The sequence below is a fragment of the Psammomys obesus genome, unplaced genomic scaffold (genome assembly GCF_907164565.1).
Source record: "Psammomys obesus unplaced genomic scaffold, mPsaObe1.curated_primary_1811, whole genome shotgun sequence".
Lineage (NCBI taxonomy): Eukaryota > Metazoa > Chordata > Mammalia > Rodentia > Muridae > Psammomys > Psammomys obesus.
The window spans coordinates 1,865,846-1,891,578 of record NW_026592548.1 but is presented as its reverse complement, the minus strand read 5'-3'; the positions used below and the strand labels follow the sequence as shown (position 1 = coordinate 1,891,578).

General features: G+C 37.8%; 1 protein-coding gene across 1 annotated transcript in view; it reads right to left on the bottom strand.

Annotated features, from left to right (window-relative positions):
- Lrrc7 (leucine rich repeat containing 7) overlaps nucleotides 1-25,733 on the bottom strand; it is a 680,756-nt gene that overhangs the window by 436,947 nt on the left and 218,076 nt on the right. Inside the window, exon 3 of the mRNA XM_055614269.1 lies at nucleotides 7,477-7,552. Within this exon, the coding sequence (XP_055470244.1) occupies nucleotide 7,477 (1 nt within the window). The 5' untranslated portion in view covers nucleotides 7,478-7,552. The remainder of the gene's footprint in view (nucleotides 1-7,476; nucleotides 7,553-25,733) is intronic.

Sequence of the window (25,733 nt, the reverse complement as noted above, 5' to 3'; positions counted from 1 at the left end):
ATAACCTAGAACCCCTGCACAGATGTAGCCCATGGCAGTTCAGTGTCCAAGTGGGTTCCTTAGTAATGGGAAGAGGGACTGCCTCTGACATGAACTGATTGGCCTGCTCTTTGATCACCTCCCCCTGAAGGTGGCCTGTACCAGGCCACAGAAGATGACAATGCAGCCACTCTTGATGAGATCTGATAGAATAAGATCAGAAGGAAGGAAAAGAAACCCTCCCCTATCAGTGGACTTTGGGAAGGGCATGCGTGAAGAAGGTAAAGGGAAGGTGGGATTAGGAGGGGAGGAGGGGGGTTTATGGGAAGATACAAAGTGAAATGTAATTAATAAAAAATCATTTATACAATAAAAGAAAATACAGTAAAAGCAATATTATTATTTACTACCAAATTAATATTTATTACCAAAGCAATATTAATATTTACTACATGGAAGCTGGCACACTATAGAATCATGTTTTAAAGGGCTCAAATCATATAGCATGTAAATACAAATTCACAAGGGAAGACAAACTGTAACATTTTCAAGGGAAATAAAACCAGAAAATGTATTTTTGGAATGCTAGGGAAATTCCATCAGGCATAAAAAGACATTATCTGAGATACAGTTATGCAGGAAGAAATGAAGAGCAACAGAAAGGATAAATAACCGATGACTATAGATAGACATTTACTATGGCAATGGTGTGAGGATGAACTGATCATCAGGAAACGGGTCTTGATGCAGCAGAAGATGGAGTGTCTCTCAAAATTCTATCACTATCAGAGAATTGCCAAAATTCACTCAGTTATACTGCAAAAAGTGAAAGACTATGTCAATAGGTTGACACAGAAAAATAAAAGAAGTAACAAGAAGTACCAAATTAACCAAAAATCCCAAGGAAAGTAATAAGGGAGGGAAAAGGGAATTCACACCTGTAGGGTAAAGAGAAAATGAGAAACAAAATGGTAAATACAAAGCTGCCTTAGCAATTAAACAAAGGTGAATTAACTACATATTCTAAGGAAGGTCAACATTGCCAGACTAGAAAACGTGCATGGAAAACAAGAACAAGAGGGTTGAAACACACACACACACACACACACACACACACACACACACACACACACAGAGAGAGAGATGTTAACTAAAAGAAAGCTCCCAATATTTCAAAGGACAAAAAAATTGATTTTAAAGCAATTTTTTTATTAATGATAAAAGGCACATTTTGTGAAGTATTCACTGAGTATGTCATGTAAAACTTCATTCTGGCTATCTGGGTGCTTTGTACATGATTTATATATGATTTATAGCACTTTAATGTATTGCTTGAAATTTTTACAGTGAGCCCAGATTGTTAGCATAACCTAATATATATAAATGGTATTTTTCCTGTACCAATGAGTCCTAGGGTATTCCCCACGTTTTTTTTTTTTTTTTTTTTTTTTTTTTTTTTTTTTCTAGCCGATTTAATGTGTCTGCTTTTATGTTGAGGTCTTTAATCCACTTGGACTTCAGGGTGGTAAGTATGGATCTATTTGCATTTTTCTACATGTAGACATCCAGTTGGACCAGCACCATTTGTTGAAGATGCTATCTTTTTTCCATTGTATGATTTTGGCATCTTTGTCAAAAATCAGGTGTCCATAAGTGTGTGGGTTTATTTCTGGGTCTTCTGTTCAGTTCCATTGATCCAACATTCTGTTTCTATACCAGTACCATGCAATTTTTATAACTGTTGCTCTATAGTACAGCTTGAGATCAGGGATGGAGATACCTCCAGAAGATCTTTTATTGTAGAGGATTGTTTTAGCAATTCTGGGTTGCTTGTTATTCCATATGAAGTTGAGAATTTTTCTTTCCAGGTCTGTAAAGAATTGTGTTGGCAATTTGATGGGAATTGCATTAATATGTAGATTGCTTTTGGTAAGATGGCCATTTTTACTATGTTAATCCTGCCAAGCCATGAGAATGGGAGATCTTTCCATCTTCTCATATCTTCTTCTAATTCTTTCTTCAGAGACTTGAAATTTGTTTCATACAAGTCTTTGACTTCCTTGGTTAGGGTTAAAGTACCAAGGTACTTTATGTCATTTGTGGCTATTGTGAAGGGTGTTGTTTCTCTAATTTCTTTCTCAGCCCTTTTGTCTTTTGTATACAGGAGTTCTACTGATTTTTTTGAGTTAATTTTGTATCTGGCCACTTTGCTGAAGGTGTTTATTAGCTGTAGGAGTTCCCTGGTAGAGTTTTGGGGGTGACTCATGTATACTATCATATCATCTGCAAATAGTGATAATTTGACTTCTTCCTTTCCCATCTGTATCCCCTTGATCTCCTTCAACTCTCTTATTGAGAAAACTTCCTGAACAGAACACCAACAGCACAGGCTCTAAGACCAACAATCAATAAATGGGACCTCATGAAACTGAAAAGCTTCTGTAAAGCAAAGGACACCATCATCAAAACAAAGCGACTGCCTACAGATTGGGATAAAATCTTCACCAACCCTTTATCTGACAGAGAACTCATATCCAGTATATATAAAGAACTAAAGAAGCTGAAAAGCAGCAAACCAAGTAATCCACTTAAAAAATGGGGAACAGAGCTAAAGAGAGAATTCTCTGTAGAGGAATATCGAATGGCAGAGAAATACTTAAAGAAATGCTCAACCTCATTAGCCATTAGGGAAATGCAAATCAAAACAACCCTGAGATTTCACCTTACACCCATCAGAATTGCCAAGATAAAAAAAACTCAAGTGAAAACACATGCTAGAGAGGTTGTGGAGAAAGGGGAACCCTTCTCCACTGCTGGTGGGAATGTAAACTGGTACAACCACTCTGGAAATCAATCTGGCGCTTTCTCAGACAACTAGGAATAGCGCTTCCTCAAGATCCAGCCATACCACCCCTAGGCATATACCCAAAAGAGGCTCAAGTACACAAAAAGGACATTTGCTCAACCATGTTTGTAGCAGCCTTATTTGTAATAGCCACAAGCTGGAAACAGCCCAGATGTCCCTCAACTGAAGAATGGATGCAGAAACTGTGGTACATCTATACAATGGAGTATTACTCAGCAATGAAAAATAAGGAAATCATGAAATTTGCAGATAAATGGTGGGACCTGGAAACGATCATCCTGAGTGAGTTGTCTCAGAAGCAAAAAGACACACACAGTATATACTCACTCATATAAACACACAACATAGAATAAACCCAGTAAAATCTGAACATCTAAACAAACTAAGCAAATGAGAGGACCCTAACTAAAAATGCTCAATCCCCATCCTGAAAGGCAAAGAGGATGGACATCAGAAGAAAAAGAAAACAGGAAACAACCTAGGAACCTGCCACAGAGGGCCTCTGAAAGCCTCTGCCATGCAGACTGTCAAAGCAGATGCTGAGCCTGATGGCCAACTAACGGGCAGAGTGAATAGAATTTTATGTAAGAAGTGGGATATAGTAAGAGCTGGAGAGGACAGGAACTCCACAAGGAGAGCAACAGAACAAGAAAATTTGAACACAGGGAACTTCCCAGAGACTCATACTCCAACCAAGGACTATCCGTGGAGATAACCTAGAACCCTGACAATGCAGCCACTTCTGATGAGAACTGATAGACTAAGATCAGAAAGAAGGAGAGGAGGACCTCCCCTATCAGTGGACTTTGGGAGAGGCATGCATGCAGAAAGGGGGGGAGGGTGGGACTGGGAGGGGAGGAGGGAGGGGCTTATGGGGGGGGGATACAAAATGAACAAAGTGTAATTAATAAAAGTTAAAAAAATGGTATTTTTACTTTCATCTGAAAAAGAAAGAAAAAAGATGAGTCATCTTTATCTAAACAAAAATCAAAAATAATTTTATCCATTCTGCACTGATTCGACCTAGAAAAGATGCCTACTTGGTGCAGCCATAAGAAGTAGAAACAGAACAAACAAGGCTTAAATGGAAAATATAAATTCTACAAATAAGAAAATGTGAATTTAAAACTGGACTTTGCCATAGTAAATCTGAACAATCTCCCAATTGTCCTAACAGGAAGAACAAGATCACAAAGGAGCCATATTAGATTCATAGACCAACTTTTTCTTAGTGTGGGATTGGCTTACTTACCCATCTGAGTTACTGACTAATTGCAGGCATGAGTCATTTTCTGCCTGTCACCCTTCCCAAGAACTTTCAGGAGCTTTGAACATTAGCAACTTTGCTACTTCCTTGGTTTCAGTTTACTCTTATTTTATGATTCACTTTTTTGAAACAGAATCCTAATGACTGAATCTTGTGCCTCAGAAATGCACTCAGGTAATGCTCACCTTTCACTTTGTAACATGTCCTTTGCCTTGTTAAGTTCTTGTGGCTTCAACCATAATCTCAATCTGGGTAATTCAGTCCATAGGTCTGACTCCAACAAGCTCTCCACTGTGGTCATCTTCAGCTTACTGAGTTTAGAGGCAGGAGACTTCACCTTCCTAAACACAGTTACCATGGTAACAGCCTCCATTGGAAGTTAGCTCCCTACCCCACCTTCTTCTTTTAATGTTCTAGGTAACAGTTTATCAATCCAAATTTATTGTGGAATGTGGAAGGAGCCCACACCATCCCCATTTTCCATAGTTCTTTGAGAGTTTCATATAGTCTATTTTTTCTTAATTTATTATTATTATCATTCATTACAATTTATTCAATTTGTATCCTGGCTGTGGCCCTCTCCCTTGTCTCCTCCCAAACACACCCTTCCTCCTTCTATTCCCCCTATGCCCCTCCCATAGTCCACTGACAAATAGAAGTCCTCCCCTTCTATTTGACTCTAGCCTATCAGGTCTCATCAGGACTGGTTGAGCATTTCATAGTTTATTTTGATTGTCTTCACCTCCTTCCTTTTTTTTTATTAATTTTATTTTTTTCTTATCAGTTACATTTTATTAACTCTGTATCCCAGCCGTGTCCTGATCCCTCATTCCCTCCCAGTCCCTCCCTCCCTCCCTCATCTCCACTGTGCCCCTTGCCAAGTCCACTGATAGGGGGGACCTCCTCCCCATTCATCTGATCCTGTTTTATCAGGTATCTTCAGGACTGGCTGCAAAGCTCTCCTCTGTGGCCTAACAGGACTGCTCCTCCCTTGGGGGATGGGGAGGCCAAAGAGCTAGTCATTGAGTTCCTGTTAGAAATAGTCCTTGTTCCCCTCACAATGGGAAACCAATTGGTTGCTGAGCTACCACAGGCTACATCTGAGCAGAGGTTCTAGGTTACATTCATACATGGTCCTTGGTTGCATGTCAGTCTCAGTAAAGACCCTGTGCCCAGATATATTTGGTCCTTGTGGAGCTCCTATCCTTTCCTCATCAGACTGACTCCCCTTCTTTCTTATGATTCCCTGTACTCTTCACCTCCTTCCTAAACTCTCTAGATGTGCCATCCTTTTCCTCCCCACCCAACTTTATGTCTTTTCTTTTCATGTCCCTGTTTTTTTTTTTTGTTTTGTTTTGTTTTGTTTTAATTCATCAAATCCAGTTTGTACTGCCCAGGTATGTGTTCTTGAAATAAGCAAGGTAGGCCGAGCAAGGTCAACCAACCAGGAGTCGCAACCTTAAAGAAAACTGACCTTCCCTATCTCAGCAGCTGTCAATTGCCAAGGTCTTCAGTTAGTGGTTGGGACATCATGCCCATCCACCCCCATTTCCATGGTGGGATCTGTCTGGATTAATCTTGGGAAGATTATTAGGAGCCGGAGGTTATGGATGACTACAAGAAAACAGTGTTTTCCCTGACACAGCACAGCAGATGCACATATGATCACACACACATCTGTGACTACATGCAAAAGATGTTTCTTTCAAATTAAGGTCTTCCCTTCTTGTTACCACCTCTTTAGTTTGGACTCTTATTACTTACACATGGTTTCTTTCAAGTGCCAGCTTCCTGGTTGCTTGCCCCATACCCAGTCCAGTTGCATCTGCCTCCTCCTATTTTCCCCTTATTTAAAGAACAATTCTGCTTTTAGTTTCCTTAATGCCTTCTAAAAATAATGGACTTCTTGAATTATTTCTTGATATGTACACAAAATTATTTATATGCATACTTTCACCATTTTTCCTCCTTAAGTATGAAGGTTGCTCAGGGAATTATATAAAAAGACTGAATTTTGAAGGCATTCCTTTATGTTTTCTCAAACTGTAGAAGGTATTTTTTTATGCTGGCCAATCATAAAATTTCTACATGTGTCAGCAAATGCCTTTAAGGCAAATAATTTACATTATAAAATTTTGATCTTCACTTAGTTATTGTTAAGTATGCTTCCTCTCAAATTGTGTAGTCTCAACTGTATAAATATTTGATAAACTTTATGTATAAATTGTTTATTATCTGTAATTTTTCATTCATAAAAATTTCACAGGAGGATACTTCTCTTCATTTTAGCAATCTGTATTGCCAAGCAACTCAAATGCAAGTTATATATTTTTTATAGTTTCTATCATAGAACTATCTCCTCCCATAGAATTTTAAATATAGAAACACTTATGCATAATTTAAAAATTTTTAACTGTGAACACCATAATTCTTGTACACTCTTGTTAGAAAACATATTACAACCATATTAATACTGACTATTGCACTTATTTTTAAGACTTAAGAATTTACAGCACTAATTTTTATCCTGAAATGTTTATGTGTTTATGTATATATGTGAAATATTAACACATATAGTTTGTAATTCCAAATATACTTTAAAATATTAAATGTATGTACTTTCTAAAATATTTTGGCCTGAACATGTGATTCTATTATAATCTTCAAGATGAATTAGAGGAGCATCAACTTTGACTACTTTAACACAAAGCGAAGAGATTTTCAAAAATTTCTCTTGCCAAGTCAGTTAATCTTATTTATTCTTTGCTCTCTGTGGCGCTCTCTTCCTTTCAATGTACTCATCCACACATTTCATCTTTTTGTCACTGAATCTCTGATTTTATCTTTTGCAAATGTCAGGGTGTGCTGGTAAATTCACAGCTACTGCTCATGTGCCTTGGCTTTATTTCATAATATCTCAATGCTTTGAAATATAACCTTCAAATTAAATGCATGATTACAAAATAATTTCATCCTATGGTTTATGACAGGAATTAATACATTTGTACCATGGTTGAATATGTCACCAGAAATTGGGAGATTCATTTACTTTTTTTATGACTGAGTAAGTGCTGAATTGTAAATATAAAGGTAAAGCCTGGTGGAAGACACGGTACTTAATCTTGCATTTATGTTAAAAAATTAATTTCATTATTACTGACAAAAAATGAGTTTCCAGAAACCCACAATGGATATTATTCTTACTAATTATTATTATGTTTTTTTTGTGGTATCGTAGACCTTAGTGCAAATATTGTTAAGCATCTCTTTAAAGTTGCAAACATATTTGGTCAGCATAAAGTAAAATCCCCAGAACATGACTGAACCCTGTACGCTTAAGCAGAGGAAGTATCACAGTATCTACTTGCTAGTCACTCCTGTCTCTGAAGACTTCTAGGCTGTGGGCACTTTGACTTGCATTCTTTTCATGTAGCGGGCTCCTTAAAAAAAAAGAAAATTTAAACAATTTTAATTAACTGTACTTATAAATTAACAAATGCATCTAAATGAACACAGTAAGCAAGAACAGAATGTTCAGTGACATTTCTGTCAGTTGCTGCATTTCCTATCAGCTTCATTCTCCAAATACCATTCAAACATTAGCTCATGGCTGTGCAAATTCAATGTGTGACAGAATCTCTGCTTTCAACGTGACACTTCATGATTGTGAGAAGACTTCATTTACCATAACACTCCTTTTGATGCTTTAATGTTCCACTGACTGAATGATGATACAAAGTGCTCTTTTCTTTATTTTGAAAATCATAAAAATGTAATTCCTTGGAAAATATGTAATTTGTTTTTTACAGATCAGAGGAGCTTCCAACAATTCCATTTAAATGAAGTCCTTTGCTTTCACTACTACAGTAAAATAATAATTTTCAGTTATCTTGAAATGAAATAGTCTGGTTTGATGTGATCAGTTCCCATGCAAAAGTGGCCATGGCTCATGTCCTCAATGTATCATTGACAATTAAAAAAAAAAAACAAAAAACAAAAAACCTTGACCCTAACATATTCCTACGTACTTGCAATAATTAAAATTTAAAGAGTAGTGTCTATAGGGTGAATGATGTCATATACTTTCATTTTGCATAAGGATTTGACTTCTGCATGTGTCCTATCTATGGTTGATGTGAGAAATGAAAATAATGTACTTTAAAAGTATTCATTTGACTATGCTATATTAAGTTTTTCCATCTATAGCTTATTCTAGGAAATTATTAAATTATCTAGATTATACATATCCATAACTTACTATAGAACTGGGAAGTATTAGTCCAGGTAGGGTTAAATAGGGTTAGAGAGCTTTATGGAATTCCAAAAGCTTCTATTGTTACTTTCACTTAGTTAATATTCTAATCAAATCTTTCAGAAGTGGGGTGAAGAGATTAAGGAAATATTCAAGGTTTGTTTAATTATGCCAACTGTGTTGAGAAGAACTTAGGCACTAAGGGCTAGTCTCCAGGGAAAACTCTGAAGGATGTTTTGGAAAATTAAAAACATAGTGACAATGTATAAATAGCAATTAAAACAATGAAGATTATGTTCATTTAATTGGTACAATTATTTGTTTGAAATACTCAGTCTTTGATGAAATAAAGTTTAGCAACTGATGTGTTTAGGCTCAAGTTATTTTCTGATTACATATGTATTGTTAAATTAAAGTACAATGTATCTGTAAGAACTAAGCACAAACAACAACAGCAAGAAAAGATGATAGAAAAATTAGAGTTGCTGTGGTTTAACATCTTTATAGAATTGTTGTTGTGTCAGAGGGTAAAAAAAATTCAGATTTCTGTCAGGATACACAAATACTGACTCAGCTGCAGTTTTTTCACTACACAGATATGAAGAAAGGCCCTTTATTCTCCCTATTCAACCATTGTACATTTTTCTCTTGCTCTTCAGATATCTGCAGGTCAGTTTTCACAATTTACCTTAAAGTTCAGGTCATGAGCTTCCTTTCTTGGGTCTCTTTGGTTTGCAAGTGCATCTTCCATGGGTCCTTTGGTCCTTCAAACTTTCCATGCCTCCTATTAGATTTACATCTGTGACATCAAACAAACTGCCACTGTCTGTGAACTGCTTTCCGTGATCTACTTTCAGAGTTCTACTTAAAACCATATAGGGCTGTAAGCACTTCATACATTGGCTATTTATTTATTTAAGTTTGTTTTCATGAGAACTTCTAAAAAGGTATTATGGCTTTCTGGGAAGGCTTCTCAATATATTTATCTTCTAAAAAGGGGAGCAGAGTCTCAGAGGAGCTGTGTGTATTTATGGACCATCTTCTCCTGGGGAGAAGGAAGGTTGCTACTGTTGTTTGGATCTAGTTGGATCTAGTCTGTCTTTCAAGAGCCATGTGTTAAAAGCTTGGTCACCAGCCAATAGGGAGGTGAAAGAACTTTTCATGTGTAGGGTACAGTTGAGGCAAATTAGGCCACTTGGAAGTTGAAGGGATTCTCTCAATCTGGCTCACTTTCCTCTTCCTTCCTTGCTTTCATAAAACAAACAGCTTTGCTTCATCAAACTTCTTATCACAATATTTGGTCTCACAACAGAACTCAAACAACACAGCCAACTGTTATGAACTGAAAGTAGTGAAACTAACAGCCCAGATAAGCTTTTCCCAAAAAAGTTGATAATATCAGGTATTTTGTCCCAGTAACAGAAAGCTGACTTACACTATTAGAAAGCAAGCTACCTTTTGAAAGGCTGTGACTCCTTTTTTATAACAAACTTCTGTATACATTTTCCATTTTGTAAATTAAAAACATATTGCTATGAAGATGTTACCTGACCATTGGGCTTGACAATGAAACAAAGCAAAGAGTCCTAGGAACTGCAAGATTGGTGAGTGGTGTGTTCCAGTAAAGCTCCTACAGTAAAATGTAATATACATAGCATCAACTATTATGACTAAAATCTTGTAGTGTGAATGCTTTTGGGGAGGATTAAAATGCTGATTTAGCATTTTATAATTTCATTTATTCCCTAGAACTGGACTTTTTGATGAGTTTTAGTTTTATACTAGATCTCATGCAGATTTTAAACGTGTCAAGTTTTAATAAGCAAGATTTAACTGCAGTGAGCAGGAACATAACTAAAATTACTGGAATGGCCCTTCTACAATCAACTAAAGATTTAATACAGCTTAGGTATTCCAACTAGAATACCTACTAGAGTCAGCTACAAAATAACAACAACATTTGAACGTCACTGTCTGTTTTCATTTAATAAGTTGTTAAACTCTAAGTACTCATTGTTGTCTAATTATGACAAATAAAATTGTCAAAATACATCATTTAGTCATAATATTCCCTGCACTCTGCCCAAAGTTTGGTTATGAGTCTCAGCATCTGCTTTGATACCATGCTGGGTGGAGTCTTTCAGAGGTCCTCTGTGGTAAGTTCCTATTCTATTCCCTGTTTTCTATCCCTTCCAATGTCAATCGCGTTTACCTTTCTGAATGAGGATTGATCATCTTACACAGGGTCCTCCTTCTTGCTCTCCTTCTTCTTTGGGTGTACAGATTTTAGTATGTTTATCCTATATTATATATCTAAGATCCACTTATAAGTGAGTATATACCATGTGTGTCTTTCTGCTTCTGGGATAGCTCATTCAGGGTGATCTTTTCTAGTTCCACCATTTGCCTGAAAATGTCATGATTTCCTTGTTTTTAATTGCTGATTAGTATTCCATTGTGTAAATGTACCATGATTTCTGTATTCATTCCTTAGTTGAGGGACAGCTGGGTTGTTTACAGATTCTGGCTATTATGAATAAGGCTTCTGAAAATGGTTGAGCAAATGAAAGAATAGGGGGCAAGAACTCCACAAGGAGAACAACAGAACCAAAAAATCTGGGCCCAGGGTATTTTCTGAGACTGATACTTCAACCAAGGACCATGCATGGAGATAACCTAGAACTCCTGCACAGATGTAGCCCATGGCAGCTCAGTGTCCCAGTGGGTTCCCTAGTAATGGGAACAGGGACTATCTGACATGAAATCAGTGATTGGCTCTGTGATCACCTCCCCTCTAGAGGGAGCAGCCTTACCAGGCCACAGAGAAAGACAATGCAGCCAGTCCTGTTGAGACCTGATAGGCCAGGGTCAGAGGGAAGAGGAGGAGCACCTTCCCTATGGGTGGACTTAGGGAGGGGAATGGGAGGAGATGAGGGAGGGAGGAAGAGTTGGATTGGGAGGAGACTTGAAAGGGGGTGACAGCTGGGATACAAAGTAAATAAATTATAATTAATAATAAATAAATAAATTTTATAAAGAAGAAAAAATACATCATTCTGATATGCATAGGTGATATATTTCATTCTTGGTAGCCCTTCTGCCTTTCTTAGGGTCTCTCACATAGATCCAGCTGGCCTCTAACAGATGATAATCATTTTGCTTGAGTCCCTTGCCCTTTCAAGAGCTGGGGTTACAAATACAAACTCCTAGCTTGTTGTCTGTTTTAAGATAAAAAAAAAAGTTTGCTTATACTCAGATCCACTTACTATTTACTATGCTGAAAGGAACATGTTGCTAAATTTGTAAGAATATGTGTTTGAATCCTGAAGGATTTAAAAATCTGGGCAGGCTTGCTTATGTCTCTACCAGAATGGGAAACTTATAATGGTTCATGTGATTAGTGAGATATTGACATTTCAAAACAAACAAACAAACAAACAAACAAAAAACAGTAACCACAAACAAAAACACCTCTATGTTATAGGAGACTCCAGCATACCAGCATCAGTAGGTTCCTTCTTTTAAATAAAATAAAATGCTCTAAGGTGTAAAAGTGATGGAATTTTCTAATCCTCTCTCAGTCCTGGCTGGTGAAGGACAGACTTGGCTGCATGCCTGAGCATTTCAAAGACTTCTTGAGACGGGTTATATAAGGATGTATTGTTTGAAAACCTTTAAAAGGCTCCTTGCTTTGGGTTATAATTCTTTTTTGTGGCAATTCTAGTTTTTGATTTCTTAGTTAACATTCTAGAAATCAAAACTGTTCCCAGATACTGTGTCCAATGTAAACCATGGTGGTGAGGGAGCATGTGACCCCAGTGTTTGTGTAAAGTCCTCTCGAGTGGCCTTCCAGTCAGCAATTGTCCGAAGTGTGAACTGTGTCTCTGACAAACTACTCAAAAGCAGAAAGCACATGTTAAAAATCCTCTGGGCACAAGTTCCTATTTAAAACATGATTTCCCAGGGGCAAAGCCTTGTTCAGTTACACTTTTAATCTGAGAGTCTGGTCTGACTGCAATATTTAACACGCATTGCCGCAGGCTTTACTGTGAGTGTAGGGAAATAGGCCAGATCTAGATGCCAAGTCCTACAATCTGCCACTCAGTAGTACTTTACTTAAATACCATTCTTCATTGCAAACATAGAGGCAATCATTAAAATCATCTTTTGAAATCCATAGGGTAGAGGGGGTCTGACAATTGTAAAGTTTAACATTGAGGACCTTAAAGGATGGTTAACTGAAAAGTCCAGAGAACTTTAAATGTCAAGCATGCATTGAAAAAAGTATAGATTTGTCTGAAAACTTTAAGTTAGTGTCATAGTCAGTGCTTTCTTAGGATTGTGACATGATTACTAATTGCCATTGACTATTTAATGCAGATAATATCGTAGGAGATGATAAAGTACAAAGACTACACAGCACAGAAATTCAACAAGCATTTTAGCCAGCAAGTGTTATGGCAAAGAGAATTTTAAGGGTGAATTACAGGAACAAAAGAAATTTGAAAGATCCATTGTTGGTTCATTTCTCAAGAAGTGAAAACCAGTTACATTTTAAAGGTCACCAGTATGCTCATAAAACTCATTATAACTGATATTAAGCACTTGTAAAACCAGAGTGGGAGATTTCCCCAGAAGCATGAAATCAAGCATTTTAACACTGAACTGGCAAAATCTGGTTGGAGCAATCAAGTGTGGAGAAGGATCTGTCCATAGAGATGGGAAAAAGGATTCATAATAAGAGACTAGGAGTTCATGGTGCAATATTAGCACTCCCCGCAAAAGACTGGAGGGATAGAGATAAAGCACACTTAAATATAATCTGAGATATAATTTGACATAGTACAGCCTTGGTACTATACAATACCAGAAGGGGGCACCGGGCACATGCTAGGGGATGTGGAGGGCTTCTGATTGACATCTCAGTAATGTGTTGCATGCTCCTAGACCAAGATATTTGCTGAAATTGTTTTAGAAAGCCATCACGAGGCTACAGAACAGTCTTGGATGTTGGTAGTTAAAGTCATAGTTAAAGACGAACAATGCAGCCACTCCTGATGAGACCTAATAGAGTAGGATCAGAAGGAAGGAAAGAAAGACCTCCTCTACCAGTGGACATGGGGATGGGCATGTGTGAAGGAGGGGGGAGGGCAGGATTGGGAGAGAGGGAGCTACAGGGGGGAGTCAAAGTGAATAAAGTGTAATTAATAAAAATTTAAAACTTAGAGCTGACAGCAAACATCTTGGTCTAGGTATCAGGAAAGACAAGGGTGATGAAAAGGGAAGAAACATTTTCTGAGAAGGTTTTTTTTTTTTTTTTTTTTTTGTTTAGATTTCATCCCAAGTGAATACAAATGGTTCTTTTCAGGTTAGTTTCTCTAGAAGCAGAGTCTGACTGGGGCCAAATTTGAAAAATAAATTATTTGGGTAAGTGTCTCAGCTAACACAAATATAAAGAGCAAAATAATCAAGAAAAAGAAGGAAATAATGGGTGGAAGAAATGTTCTACTCTGAGAAGCTGGGGCTGTTTTCCGAGGAGACAGGGAGAAACACTTTGGATGTTTTTGGTCTAGGTAGGGGTGGGAAGTGAGAGTCATCCTCAACTACATTCACTCTTCTCACCTATTTCTCATTGTCACCAATTCCTTTTAAATGTCTCTTACCAGAATTCACTGTTGCTGTTTTTTTTTTTTTTCTTTCCTTTGGAGACTTTTTCCCTCCAAATTGTTCATGATGAACTTGCTCTTTTGCTTTCAAAGCTTCTAATTTTGCGATCAGATTGATTATAACATGGTTGAGGTTGTTTTGTTTACTAACATCTCTTACAAAAGAGGGAAGCTGATGTTTGTCAAATCAATATGTGGGCGAGACTTCCAGAGAAGAGGAAGTGAGATCTTCTTTAATGGGTGGGAACATAAAGTCCCATTCTCAATGACAGGATTCCAGTTCATGATGATTTGATATGAAATCCTATACATTGTACCCTACTGTGATAATGACACAATGCCAGTTTTCTATTTCCTGCCTCAGAAAGCTCAATTATTTCCTATTTCCTGTGTCATTAAATTTAAACATCTCTGCCTGACTTTCAAATATTTCCATAATCTGGGAGGTAACATTTTTTTGCATCGTTATGAAAAAATACTGAACAAACACATTACAGGACAAATGAAATGCTGCCAAAAGCTGTATGATAAAATAACTTGCAGACTGCTTATTGTTAACAATTAGTTTAATAGTGGGAAACAGTATGATCTATTTTCTCAAAATAGATGTGAAAGTGAAAAGTGTGCATGGGGGTAATATGTGATTTCTAGATCAATGTGGGTTAGTAAGAACACTAGAAATTGCTGCAGTCTGTTTCTAAAGACAAAAGATAGGGCATACAAAGTGCCATAGTCATGACAATTCATTTTCTTTTATTTATATAGAGACCAGCTACCTTGTTTTAGGTGGCTGGACCTGAAGACAAATGACCCAGTTATAGATGCAAAATGAAAATAAGGATGAAGGGGTGGAGCCAAGATGGCAACTAGCACACACAGCTTCTGAGCTGTGGAAGAGCTGAACATCTGAGTTGGTGAGTGGAAGGACCTCTGAACCCAGGAAACAGGGAACATTGCAGGAGGTGAAAACTTTGGTCTCAGGTCACCCGGGGACTTGTTTGGAGAAGGAGAGAAACGAGCCTTTGATTTCCTGGCACTCCCCTCTCCCAGACCTCCCTCCTCCTCAGAACAGCAGACTCATCTTTCTCAGTGCAGACATAACTGCCTGGGGTCTGCAGTGGCTGAGGCAGAGCTCCTAGCACTTTAGGGGCAACTGCCAGCGGTACTAGTCTCGGAGTCCTAGACCCACATGGCAGCACCATCCTCCCAGGGTCCCGGGTCTGCTAGCCACCATACTGGCTCTGCAGGATCACGATCATTAATGGTACTGCCCGCCCAACCCACAGGGACAGAGAATACGCTATATACTCACCCAAACCAGGCAGAAACGCCATACAAGCTAGGCAACCAGGCGCTTGGCCTCCCAAGCTTGGAGAGCACAGTAGAGAGCCCTCAGGACTTACCAGAAAGCATCTGGACTGGCAACCTAGTCTCCAGATACAGCAGGACTTCCTAACCTGGCAGGGGAGCAGCACTGAGTTGGCAGGGCACATCAGCCCGCCAGCTTAAGACCAACCAGGGCCAAACCAGAGAACAGAGAGCTTGGTTACTCCGATCCCTACTGATGTGACCACCTTGAGATCTCCAGCTGCAGCAGGACCTCCTAACCTGGCAGTGGCAGCAGCACTGAGCTGGTGGAGCACATCAAACAAGCAGGGCCAAACCAGAGAGCAGAGAGCATGGATACCCCGATCTCTGCCAAGTGACCTGCCTGAGAGTGAGTGCACCATTGAGAATCTGCAGAGCCCCAGATCCAGGGTCCTTATAAAACAGAAGCCAGGCATCAAACCCCTCCCACCCACATACCCACTTGGGGAAACAGAGGGTCACTTGGGACATTGAAGCCCCTGCTCTCTGGGTCCAATTGAGGAGTTAAGGCAGTTAATGACAGAAATTGCACTGTGACCATCACTAGCGCTGCTACATATACAGTGCAGAGCCCCTCGCACACACTCAAGGGTTCAACATTATCTATCACTCTGTCCCCTGAGACACACTTCCATGCACACTTCCACGCACACACACAAACATACACAAACACACACAAACACACACACACACACACACACACACACACACGCCTGCATTTGCCCCGTTTACACCTGCATACTTTTCTCCCACAGGTACAGCTAGTGTGCTGAGGACATGGAAACTCTTTCAGCTTCCTGAAGAAATCTCCAGATGCCAGAAAGAGACAATACCAATCTGAACTGCAGAACCCAAAAACAAACAGGGAAGGTTTCAGATAAGCCAATGGCCAGGGGTAGGCGAAAGAACACTTCCAAAATAAATCAGGACATCATAACTTTACCAGCAACCCCCAAAATTGATAAATACTCCAGTTCATCAGAATCACAGGAAAATGACTTTAAAGCTATGCTTACCAACTATTTGAGGCTCATAAAGAGGAAACAAACAACTCTCTCAGAACAATAACCATGCAAATTCAGTCAGTAAAAGATGAAAGGAACAAATCTTTCAAAGACTTGGCCAGTCAATTGGAGGTAAAGAAAGAAGAAATAGACAAAATTCTTAAAGAAACACAGGCAAACATAGCCAAACAAATAGAAGCACAAGTAGAGTTAAAATTAGTGGCATATAGAAAGGAAATGAAAAAAAAAATAGAGAACATCATAGAGAGACAGGAATCCACATTCAAACAGATGAAGGAAATGGTGCAAGGCATGAAAACAGAATTAGACTCAATAAAGAAAACACAAACTGAGAAAACCCTTGAGCTGGAGAACTTGGAGAAAAGATCAGGAACCACAAAGGTAAGCATCACCAACAGAATACAAGAGATGGAAGAGAGAATCTCTGGAGCTGAAGATACACTCGCAGAAATTGATACTTCTCTCAAAGAAAAAGTCAAATCAGAAAAGTCCCAAACACAAATATCCAAGAAGTCAAGGACACCATGAAAAGATGAAATCTAAGAATAATAGGAATTGATGAAAAAGAAGACTCCAGGCTCGAAGGTCCAGAAAATATTTTCAAGAAAATCATAGAAAAAAATTTTCTCAACTTAAAGAAAGAAATGTCCATAAATATACAAGAGGCCTACAGAACACCAAAAACACTAGACCAGAAAAGAAATCCATCACATCACATCATAGTCAAAACACTAAATCTACAGAACAAAGAAAAGATATTAAAAGCAGCAAGGGAAAAAGGCCAAGTAGCATATGAAGGTAGACCTATCAGAATCACACTAGACTTCTCATCAGAAATTATGAAAGCCAGAAGCGCCTGGGCAAGTGTCATGGAGACTCTAAGAGATCACAAATGTCAACACAGACTACTATAACCTGCAAAGCTTTCAATCAACATAGATGGAGGAAACAAAATATTACATGACAAAACTAAATTTATGCAATATTTACACAGCAAGCCAGCCCTATAGAAGATACTAGAAGGAAAACTCCAATCCAATGAAAACAACTTCACCCAAGAAAACATGGCATACAGATAACATCCAAACAAAAATGAAAAGAAATCAGGCAATGAAACACAATAAGACCACCGACTCCAATACAAAAGAAACTAACATTTATTGGTCATTATTATCTATCAACATCAAGGACTCAACTCACCAATAAAAAGACACAGACTAACAGAATGGGTGCAGAAACAGAATCCAACATTCTGCTGCATCCAAGAAATGCACCTCTGCAACAAAGATGAACATTACCTCAGAGTAAAGGGCTGGAAAAAATGTCTTTCAAGCAAACAGACCCAGAAAACAAGCTGGGGTAACTATCCTAATATCTGATAAAATAGACTTTCAATCAAAATTAATCAAAAAAGATGAGGGACACTACATTCTCATCAAAGGGAAAATCCACCAAGAGGACATCACAATTCTGAACATCTATGCCCCAAATACAAGAGCGCCTACATTCATAAATGAAACATTACTAAAACTTAAATCACACATCGATCCCAACACCTTAATAGTGAGAGACTTCAACACCCCACTTTTACCAAGAGACAGATCATCTAGACAGAAACCTAATAAGGAAATAAAGTCATTTACAAAAGTTCTAAAACAAATGGACCTAATAGACATCTACAGAACTTTCCACCCAAATGCAAAAGAGTATACCTTCTTTTCAGTACCTCATGGAACCTTCTCCAAAACAGACCATATAGTTGGTCACAAAGCAAGCCTAAACAGATACAAGAAGATTGAAATAATCCCCTGTATTCTATCTGACCACCATGGAATAAAGCTGGACATCAACAACAATGTAATTAGAAAAAAGCCTACAAGCACATGGAGACTGAACAACTTGCTGCTCAATGATAGCTGGGTTAAGGAAGAAATAAAGAAAGAAATTAAGGACTTCCTAGAATTCAATGAAAATGAAGGTACAACATACACTAATTTATGGGACACAATGAAAGCAGTGATCAGAGGAAAAATCTTGAAGGCACTAAATGCCTTCAAGAAAAAATTTGTGACATCTTATGCAAGCAACTTAATGGCACAACTGAAAGCCCAAGAGAAAAAAGAAGCAAATGCACCCAAGAGGAGCAGACAGCTGGAAATAGTCAAACTCAGGGCAGAACTCAATCAAATACAAACAAATAAAACTATTCAAAGAATCAATGAAATCAAGAGCTGGTTCTTTGAAAAAAATCAACAAGATAGACAAAGCTTTAGCCAAACTAACCAAAAGGAAGAGAAAAACTATCCAAATCAGCAAAATCAGAACTGAAAAGGGGGACATAACTACAGACACTGAGGAAATCCAAACAATCATTAGGTTGTACTACAAAAGCCTATATGCCACAAAATTCAAAAATCTAAAAGAAATGGACAATTTTCTTGATAGATTCCATTTAACAAAATTAAGTCAAGATCAGGTAGAAAGATTGAATAGTCCTATTTCCCCCAAGGAAATAGAAGCAGTCATCAACAGTCTCCCTTCCAAAAAAAGTCCTGGCCAGGATGGATTCAGTGTAGAATTTTACAAGAACTTCAAAGAAGTGCTAACTCCAATTCTCTCCAAACTATTTCACAAAATAGAAACAGAAGGAACATTACCAAATTCATTCTATGAATCCACAGTCACCTTGATACCTAAGCCACAAAAAGACCAAAAAAAAAAAAGAGAACTTCAGACATATTTCTCTAATGAACATTGATGCAAAAATACTCAATAAAATACTTGCAAACCAAATCCAAGAACACATCAAAGATATCATCCACCATTACCAAGTAGGCTGCATCCCAGGCATGCAAGGGTGGTTCAACATATGGAAATCCATCAATGTAATCCACCACATAAACAAACTGAAGGAGAAAAACCACATGATCATCTCCTTAGATGCCGAAAAACATTTGACAAAGTCCAACACCCATTCATGCTTAAAGTCTTGGAGAGATCAGGGATACAAGACACATATCTAAACATAGTAAAGACATTATACAGGAAGCCTATATCCAACATCAAACTCAATGGAGAGAAACTTAAATCAATTCCACTGAAATCAGGGACAAGACAAGGCTGCCCACTCTCTACATACCTCTTCAACATAGTCCTAGCCAGAGCAATAAGACAACAAAAGGGATGAAGAGGATACAAATCGGAAAGGAAGAGGTCAAAGTGTCACTATTCACAGATGATATGATAGTATATATGAGCGACCCAAAAATTCAACCAGAGAACTCCTCCAGCTGATAAACACCTTCAGCAAAGTGGCAGGATACAAAATCAACTCAAAAAAATCAGAAGCCCTCCTGTATACCAAAGACACAAGGGCCGAGAAAGAAATAAGGGAAACACTCTTCAAAATAGCCACTAACCACTAAAGTACCTTGGGGTGACACTAACCAAGCAAGTGAAAGACCTGTTTGAGAAAAACTTCAAGTCTCTTAAGAAAGAAATTGAAGAAAATCTCAGAAGATGGAAAGATCTCCCGTACTCATGTATTGGAAGGATTAACATTGTGAAAATGGCCATTCTGCCAAAATCAATCTACAGATTCAATGCAATTCCCATCAAAATACCAACTCAATTCTGTACAGACTTTGAAGAAAAAAAAAAGATTCTCAGCTTCATATGGAAAAACAAAAAACCCAGAATCTCCAAAACGATCCTGTACAACAACAGATTATCTGGAGGATCTCCATCCCCGATCCCAAGCTGTACTACAGAGCAATAGTAATATAAACTGCATGGTATTGGCATAGAAACAGAAAGGAGGATCAATGGAACCGAATAGAAGAACCAGAAATAAACCCGCACACCTATGAATACTTGATTTTTGAGAAAGCAGCCAAATCCATTCAATGGAAAAAACAAACAAACAAACAAACAAACAAACAAACAAAAAAAACAGCATCTTCAACAAATGGTGCTGGTCCAACTGGATGTCTACATGCAGAAAAATGAAAATAGATCCATATTTATCACCCTGCACAAAACTAAAGTCCAAGTGGATCAAAGACCTCAACATAAAACCAGATACTCTAAATCAGAAAAAAAAGTGGGGAACAGCCCAGAAGTCATTTGCAGAGGAGACAACTTCCTGAACAGAAAACCAATAGCACAGGCTCTAAGAGCAACAATCAATAAATGGGACCTCATGAAAATGAAAAGCTTCTGCAAAGTAAAGGACACTGTCATCAAAACAAAACGACTACCTAGACTACCTACAGATTGAGAAAGAATCTTCTCCAACCCTTTATCTGACAGAGGGCTAATATCTAGTATATATAAAGAACTAAAGAAGCCGAAAAGTAACAAACCAAGGAATCCAATTAAAAAATGGGGAACAGAGCTAAACAGAGAATTCTCAATAGAGGAATATAGAATGGCAGAGAAATACTTAAAGAAATGTTCAACCTCATTAGCCATTAGGTAAATGCAAATCAGAACGACCCTGAGATTTTACCTTACACCCATCAGAATGGCCAAGATGAAAAACTCAAGTGACAACACATGCTGGAGTGGTTGTGGAGAAAGGGGAACCCTCCTCCACTGCTGGTGGGAATATAAACTGGTACAACCACTTTGGAAGTCTATCTTGCGCTTACTCAGACAATTAGGAATAACACTTCCTCAAGACCCACCTTACCACTGCTAGGTATATACCCAAAACTTGCTCAAGTATACAACAAGGACATTTGCTCAACCATGTTTGTAGCAGCTTTTTTCATAATAGCCAGAAGCTGGAAACAACCCAGATGTCCATCAATGGAGGAATGGATACAGAAAGTGTGGCATTTTTATACAATGAAATACTACTCAGCAATCAAAAATGAGAAAATCATGAAATTTGCAGGCAAATAATGGGATCTAGAAAAGATCATTCTGAGTGAATTATCCCAGAAGGAGAAAGACAAACACGGTATATACTCACTTATATAGACCTATAAGATATATACTCGCTTATATACACCTACAATAAATGATAAACATAATGAAGTCTATACACCTAAAGTTGATAAACAAGAAAGCAGAGAGGAGGTAAGATGATCAATCCTACTTAGAAAGACAAATGAGATGTGCATAGGACGTATGACATGAGTCTACCGCAGAAGGCATCTAAAAGACCCTACCAAACAGCGTTTCAAAACAGATACTGAGACTCATAACCAAACCTTAGGCAGAAGGGAAGCTAATATGACGGGGAAAGGATAGGAGACCCACAAGGACCAATTATATCTGGGCACAGGCACAGGGTTTTTTTTTCTGAAACTGTTTCTCCAACCAAGGACCATGTATGGATATAACCTAGAACCTTTACTTTGACGAAGCCTGTGGTAGCTCAATAACCAATTGGTTTCCCATAGTGAGGGGAGCAGGGACTATCTCTGACAGGAACTCAATGGCAGGCTCTTGACACCCCACCCCCCAAGGGAGGAGCAGTTCTGCTAGACCACAGAGGAGGACTTTGTAGCCAGACCTAAAGATACCTGATAAAACAGGGCCAGGAGAAAGGGGAGGAGGTCTTCCCCAATCCATGGACTTGGAAAGGGGCAGGGAGAAGCTGAGGGAAGGAGGGTGGTATTGGAAGGGAATAAGGGAGCGGGATGCAGCTGGGATACAGAGTTAATAAAATTTAACTAATATTAATAAACAATAAAAAAGAAAGAAAAGAAAGATGAAGACAGGAACAGGAAAACAGAACAATACGGTATTTCTCATGTTGCTCAGGGTACAGGGATGATTTCATTTCAGGTCTTCATTATAACTTCAAGATAGAGTCATTAGCTTGATCACACACTATTGGTATAATGGTTTTTTTTTAATGTATACACCTTACCCTTTTTCATTCAAATACTGATTTCTCCCCCACCCCACTCCCAGCTCTCTGGTTTCAATCAGGATATTGCACTGTGATCCTCATTCTAAGCATCCTGTCTCAACTCTTGTGTAAATAGGACAAAATAAATCAACTAGACACAATGTTGAGCAGGGAGGAGTCAGAGGACAGGAAAGAGGGGAGGAGCCAGAAGGCAGGAGATGAGTGAGAGAAGAGGGGGTGAGAGGAGAGCAAGGAGAGCAGAGCTGGAGGAGATGGATATCTTGGAGGACATGAAGCATGAACAAGACCTAAGATTTCACAAAAAGCAAGTATAATGTGGGGAATCTAAATGTTAGGAAACCGAGGGCTTGGAGGTTTAGGAGGGAGTAAATATTGCCCAGCATTGTGTTCTAGGTTAACTAAAAACCCAGACTCTGTGTGGTGATTTGGTTATACAGCTGTTTAAGATTAACAGCAAGCTTTACTACAAGATAAACCAATAGTAAATATTAAAAACCCATAAAACAACACACCTTGATAAAAACAGGGAAATAATTTAATATTAGGCCATGCAACAAAATTAGCTGACACAGAGAGAAGACCTTAGCCTGATTCCTGGATGGCAGTCACTCAAGAATTAAGTCAGGATGTGACCATTCTTGAGAGGTGACAGGATAAAAATGTGCAGCACCTATTACTGACAGTATTTGATGTCCGAGATATAAAATATCTCTGTAAGTGGGGTGCTGGAAGAGTGTGCAAAGCTTTGGGTTTGCTCATTAGCACTACATCAACCAGTTATTGTGGCTAATCCTTTTAGTTCCAAAACTTGTATAGTGGTGGGAGGAGAATCAAAAGTTCAGTCATCCTCAGCTGTATAGTGAGTTCAAGGACAGTCTGGGCTACATGAGACCCTTTTTTCATATGAAAGTATTTGATGCATTTCTCAAGATGCTATCCTTCTTCTCTTGATGGGAGGGTTGCACCTGTTTTTATGATGTTTTCTAGGTAAGTCATTCACTTCAGCTAATGGAGAACAAACCAATAGAAACCAAAAGAACCTGATACAATCCACTGGTGCTCTTTATATTCATGGCAAGCCCCAGCTCTGGATTCCACTTTTAAAAGATGATTATGGAACACAGGGGGATCTGAGATGGGGCCATTATGAGTCAGTGTGTCATGGTCCTGGAAAATACACTTTGTTTTGATACTGAGGTGTTAGACTTGTGTATACCCAGTCGTGTAAGGATGATGAAAAGTGTCTTCCAGGTTCTGGAAAATTTGCAAATTAAAAACCGAAATTATCAAGAAAAATAAATTCCAGAGATAATTTATGGTTTAATATAAGAAAAATTAATGAATGGTATGAATGTAATAATAACATTCAAGAGAATTTGACATATTTGGAAATGAGGACACAAAATTCCAATAAACTGGGAAAAAATTACTCTATTATGATTTTAATAGGAATATACAGAACAATTCTATTCTGAGGATTAGTAACAGTTCATAATATTTAAGAGAACTTGGGCTCTCTATACCTCACAGATATATAATTGATTAGATATAGGAGTTATTTCAGTCACTGAGAGGTTATTATTATTATTATTATTATTATTACACCAGGACTTGAAATGCACAATAAATAAGTAAAAGCAAGAAAATGAAGCATTACAGGTATGAATAAAATAAAATACCTTTAAAAAGGAACAAAGTCTATAAATAGGTCTTTAAGTGTTTATTTAACTTTGACAGATTTATAAGCACAATATTTTTCCGTGTTTGATTTTTAAGAAAAATACTTTTTTTTTGCTTTATAAAGAGAATGTTTATTTATTTTATATTTTGCATGCTGGAAGGCCAAGATGTAGTAACATCATTGATTCTACCTGGTAAGAGCCTCTTAGTAGCATTACAGTGGCAATGACATGTGCAGAATCATCATTTGCTAGACAGAAGCAAGAGCACAGAAAAGGGCTAGTTGTGTTCTGGAATCCAATACAAATTTAATCCTTTCTGGAAGTCAAGGTACCCAATGATTTGACTGTCTCTTTCCAGTCTCCACCTACAATGGTTCTATTATCTCCAACTCTGCCCCAATGGGGAAGAGAGATGCATAGCATGTACCCTTGGCAAACATGCCCAAACCATATCCAAACCACAGCATTTTTGCATTTTTGAAATTGTACCGGGGTCTTCCCAGAGATTCATACTCCAACCAAGAAAAATACTTTAAAAACTAGGTTTAATTTAAAAATTTTAAACTTCTGTAAAATTTAAGTTTCCATTAGCCTTGAGATTTTTCCTAGGCAAAAAGACATTCTAGAACATTAAAAATTCAGAGCAAAGGTCATGGTGACATAGTGACATATTTCATATTTTATAGAGGAAGAAATGAAGCCTCATTTGTCCTGAGTCCAACTCAAGAAAATTTAATCAATTTGATAATTCTATAAGTTACCAATAGACTTTCAAATGCTTTCTAAAATATATTCTTTCTCTTTGGGTTTTAAAAGTTAATGACTTTTTCTTGTAACATTTTCAGCCAAGAAGGATGGACCATGGCTGTGGTAGTTTGAAAGAGAACAGGCCAATAGGTCCACATATTTAAAGGCTTGGTCCTTAGTGGAACTCTTTAAGAAGGATTAAGAATGTTGTCTGCCTTTAGATCCCTTTGCCCTAGCTGGGCTCCTTGTCTGGTCTCAGTGGGAAAGGATGCTCTTAGTCCTGTTGTGAACTAAGGTGCTAGGGTGGACTGGTACTCTTAGAGGCCTTTGCTTCTCTGAGAAGGAGAGGAAGAATAGGGAAATGGGGGAATGAAGGTGGGACTGGAAGAAGAGGAGGGTGGGGGCTGGGAGCAGGCTGTAAAGTGATTAAATAAATAAATAAACAAATGATAAATGGGAAAAAAGAGGTGGAGCATAGAAAGTGCTCAGTAACTTACAATTGAGGTAAAAATAAAATGCATATGACTAAGCATTGAGGAAAAAAAATTGAAACATCACTAAAGATCAGTATACACTAATATTTGATGAAGAAAATGTAATCCTAAAAGATAACAGGAAAGGTGAGTAAATAACTTTATTTAAGACCAAAAGGCTTATTATGATTTAATATTGAGTGAACATGAGCAACAGTCCATGAGGAAAACAAACATCTCTTATTAGTGAGCACATCTAGTCAAGACAGCACTGATGCTTGTTCTGTTTATTTAGTCATCTTGTAACCTAGAGCACCTCTAAGAAAGATCATTGACCATTTTTTCCAGATATAAAAAGAAAAAATTACATTAAATAATAAGGAATAGTGACTAAGATGAATGTATGATTATCACTATTCATCCCCATCTTTCATATATATTTATAGATCATCTATCATTAATCATAATTTAGTTTTTAAGTTAATTTTATTTATATATTTATTTATTGCAATTTATTCATT